The following is a 4,459-nucleotide window of genomic DNA, read 5'->3' as shown; positions in this document are numbered from 1 at the left end:
TAAAAGTCATAATTCTGAATTAAAAATAAAATCTCTTGTGTTTTTAAATGTAATTTTTTTCTTTTGGATTTTAATTTTGAGTCTAAATATGTGGAGGGTAATATATATTTTGTTTTTATTAACCTTAAAAACCATACATCACATAAAATGTACAAAACTGGTTATTAAAAATAGTATTAAAAATCAAGGCAATTGAAACCCATAACTAATGTTTATGTGTGAATTCTAGATTTTTGTACAGGGACGTGTCCTGCTGTTGTAGCCATAGAACTTTAATTTAGTTGGGCACTGGGATGCCCTCCTATAATCCCAGTGGCTCAGGAGGCTGAGGCAGGAGGATTGCAAGTTCAAAGCCAGCCTCAGCAAAAGCAAGATGCTAAGCAACTCCCTGAGACCCTGATGACTTGAGAGAAATAAAATACAAAATAGGGCTGGGGATGTGGTTAGTGGTCAAGTGCCCCTGAGTTCAATCCCTGGTACACACCCCAAAACAAAACAAAAATCTTTAATTTGAAAATAGAGTGGACTGCCCCATTAAATGTTAGTCTTGTTGAGTTAGATTTAAAAATTGTGTTAGAAAAGCCTGACATTTTTGATCTATATCAAATTCCAGTTATCATTGTTGAAATTGACGGGATATGAAAATAAATGCATCAAATTTTACTGAATTTTGTTCAGAGAACAAGAATTGATCCAGTTTTATTTGTGCTCAGTTTTTCTAAGGAAATTGAAAGAGGATGGAATTTATGAACCACTGACTAATAATACACAGAAAGTTAATCCAAGGTAATGATGAAGTGACTGAAATTGGGCCAGAAAAAAATCAGATTACTCTGCATTTACAATAATTGCAAATAACATCCCCCTCAACTGTTAACTCAATAGCCTCCCTTCCTATACTCTTTTTCTACTTGATTTGTGTTCAGGTGTTTTCTGATCTAGAAGGACTTAGAACACCATTAAGAACAATCTTTGTCCCTTCTTTCTGTTTTGCTGAACCATTGGTTTCAGGATTGAGAGAGCTGAAAAATGAATATAATGGCAGATACAAAAATGACAAATGTAGAACTTCTGGGAAATTTTTTTTGCCAAAAAAACCAGTGCATTTATGATTATGTCAAAGTCCATATTCATTCCTTCACTTAGGAAGCATCCTTGTTTTTGTGCTATACACAGTACTAATACTGTACTAGAATAGGTGATATGAAGATAAATAGGATATAGATCTAGTTTTCCTGCATTCTTTTACAAAGGCTGCAGCAGTCATGTTTACAGATTTAATTTGTGTTCTAGGCCTTTGAAAATCCCCACTTAGAACAGACTGTTCAAGCTGGAATAAGCTAAAGCTAAGCTAAAGCTTTCTTTAATAAATTAAAGGCAGTCACTGAAATCTGTTCCTTAATAATTTGCAGCTTTGCCCACCTGCAACCTTTCTTCAAGTTGTGGTGCCCTTTAATAGAAACTGCATGAGTCAAAGTGTCCATTCAGCCATGTCAGACATTTTAACCATATTTATAACTTTCTTATTGGAGGATTAAATTTCATCTCTAAAGTGAGGGAAAATTCTACAAGCCTACCATTTTCTAGCCAGATAGACCCATGCTTAAGAACCAGAGTAAATGCACTCCTAGCTCAGGCTCAAACTATAAGAGCCAATGTGCAGCCACTCACATCTGATCTCCTTGTATCCTCACCCAGCTCTAATTCCAGATTTGTTTGTTCCCCAATTCATCAAAATCTGTCATTTAAAATTCTTGCCACTCTATTAAAATTACTCTTGTAAACCATATTTTGTCAAATTCCATCTTCAGCCCTGTTTTCTCAATCACTCTACATGCTCCCAAGGAGCACGTAAACTTGCATTTCACTCTTCTATTAACAGCTTTTTTTCTTTTCTTTTTTTTTTTGGTACTGGGGATTGAACCCAGGGGCACTCAACCTCTAAGCCACATCCCCAGGCCCCCCCCCCCCTTTTTTAAATTCTATTTGGAGACAGGGTCTCACTGAGTTGCTTAGGGCCTTGCTAAATTGCTAAGGCTGGCTTTGAACTCGAGATCCTCCTCCTCATCTCCCGAGCAGATGGGATTACAGGTGTGCACCACCGCACCCAGCCTATTGACATCTATTATTACTCCATCTATTCTCCCCCTTTGATTGGTGCTCCTCAGTCTTCTGAATAAAGGAGGTTTTTCTTTCTCTACCAGCCTTTTACAGAAAGGCATTTTCTCAGATTTCTCTTAGATATTTTGTTTTTAGTCACACACCTTCTCACCACAACTGGAATAAGCTAAAGCTAAGGCTTCAACATTCAGTCTTGTGGTTAACTTGTGAAAAACTATCTGCAGGTGAAGTCCCAAACTTTCCAGTAGCACCTAGTTTGGGTGCTCTTCTTTCCTGGGACAGATCATTGCCCTGATTAATTTTTCTTTGCCCCATGATGTCCGTCTGTCTTTGTTCCCATCAGATAATTATGACTATTGTCTGTCTCAGAAATTTTCAATGGCTCTAATTACTGTTCAGATACTTCATAACATTTTCAGCCTAAAATTCAGACTCTGTCTTCCTTACAAACTGTTAGGTAGTAATCACTCTCTAAGTTCACAAAGCACATTATTACCTCTAAAGGTAACTTCTTTTTTATGATCCGAACCAGGTTTTGTCCTGCAAACAATTCTCTTTGCAGATATTCCTGTCAGACTGGACAGAGCACTTTATAGGTACCCTCTCTAGCTCCCAGCACAGTGCTCATTCAGAATTAGAGCTCAATCATGCTAGTAAATAGACTAGGCACCCCAGTAATCCCAGTACCAAAGTGCATATCAAATTTGTGTATATTTGATAATTGTGAATGGATGGGTGAGATTAACAAATGAATTTTTTGTTCTTAAGTAAAATTTGACCAGACTTCTTAGATAATTTTATTTCAAACCTTCCCTCTTTCTCTCTTTCCTCCAGTTCTCCTTTCCTCCAACCACAAAATTATTTTAAGTTATTCTATTATAATAAAAATATTTCTAATCTCTAGCCTATGGATCACTTATTTTTAATTGTATTTAAAATTATAATTATAGTAAGGTAAAGCATTTGAATAATTTTTTTAAGTGTCATGATTTGACTTGTATTTCAAGATGAACAGTTAACCAGCAAACCACTAATAATAGGTTTAATATAACCAGCAATACAAATAGGGCCAACTAAGAACTAAAGGCAAGCAACAAATACCTCTTCTTCCCTCTCCCAATCCCCAATTATAACATATATAAATAAACAATAAAGAGAACACCATTGATAGAGTGTAAATGGGAAAGAACATACTATTTTTGAAAAACATAAGACAATACATAAGGACACAAGAATTTTGAATCCAGTATAATTACCAGGAACTAGCATTGTAGATGTGAGTTCTGGAGTTTCCAAGAAATCCACGTTACTTCTTTGGAATGTCTTGCTATAATTCATCTGAAGGTGGCTGTATAAATGATTACAGGTTAAAGCTCTGTATTTTTATTTACAACTTTCCTAAAATAGAGTACAGCAGAGATCAAATTCAATCAAGATGGTAAGCTTTTGATTGATGTGGATAAGGAAGTACTGGATAGAGACTTCTTAAAATATTTTTTTAGGCTTAACAAAGACTCAAGTGTAATTTAATAATTGTCATCAGAAATCAAGAAGATAAAACAATGGGAAGTGTGATTTCTGCAAAAATTTTTAACATAAGAAAGTATTTTGGCCATACTGGTGTTTAAAAATAGGATAACTAAGAAAAGGAGGTGATAATTTTCCATCCACTGAGAATAAATTTAAATGAAAACCATCTATTGCATAGTGTAGGCCTGGAAGCATGGAATTGAATAGATGGCTCTTAAGACTCCCTTCTACATCGAAACATTAAAATACTATTGGTATAGTTTTGCTTTCATTATAGCATGAGTTTTTTGTTGTTTTGTCTGCAGTGCTAGGGATGGAGACCAAGACTTGCTAGGCAAATGATCTGCCACTGAGATTTAACTCCAGTCCTTCAAAATGCCTTCTTTTGAATCCACAAAAATAAAATTTCAAGGTGAAATATGTATCAACTGAATTTCCAGGTGTTAATTAATACCACTACTATATTTAATACCCTTACAACATGGGTTTATTGGAGAGCTATATCTTCTATACCATTCAAAACCATCTGGATCTGTTTATATCAGAATAGCAAAAATTTCTTTTATTTTTTCAAATTATACATTTATTATTTATTGGTAATCATTTTCAATTAAAAATTAATTTGTTTTTCATCTTTGCCAAACAGTGCCTTGACTTTTCCCCTTTATTTGTGGCATTTAAAGACATTTGGGAAAATTATGATGGTCTTAGCCATTAAATGTAGTTTTATTATAAAGTAGTAACCAAAGAAATTATGAAGCTCCAATGTCATCATCACCCTCACTTTACTTAATTTGCCTATCAAATT

At 34.7% G+C, this 4,459-nt stretch overlaps 1 protein-coding gene across 1 annotated transcript in view; it reads right to left on the bottom strand.

Moving 5' to 3' along the window:
• Necab1 (N-terminal EF-hand calcium binding protein 1) overlaps positions 1-4,459 on the bottom strand; it is a 147,775-nt gene that overhangs the window by 921 nt on the left and 142,395 nt on the right. Inside the window, exon 12 of the mRNA XM_076836128.1 lies at positions 3,378-3,469. Within this exon, the coding sequence (XP_076692243.1) occupies positions 3,378-3,469 (92 nt within the window). The remainder of the gene's footprint in view (positions 1-3,377; positions 3,470-4,459) is intronic.

The sequence above is a fragment of the Callospermophilus lateralis genome, chromosome 16 (genome assembly GCF_048772815.1).
Source record: "Callospermophilus lateralis isolate mCalLat2 chromosome 16, mCalLat2.hap1, whole genome shotgun sequence".
In the NCBI taxonomy this organism is placed as follows: domain Eukaryota; kingdom Metazoa; phylum Chordata; class Mammalia; order Rodentia; family Sciuridae; genus Callospermophilus; species Callospermophilus lateralis.
The sequence above is the reverse complement of the archived record's forward strand: the minus strand, read 5'-3'. Positions and strand labels throughout refer to the sequence as shown.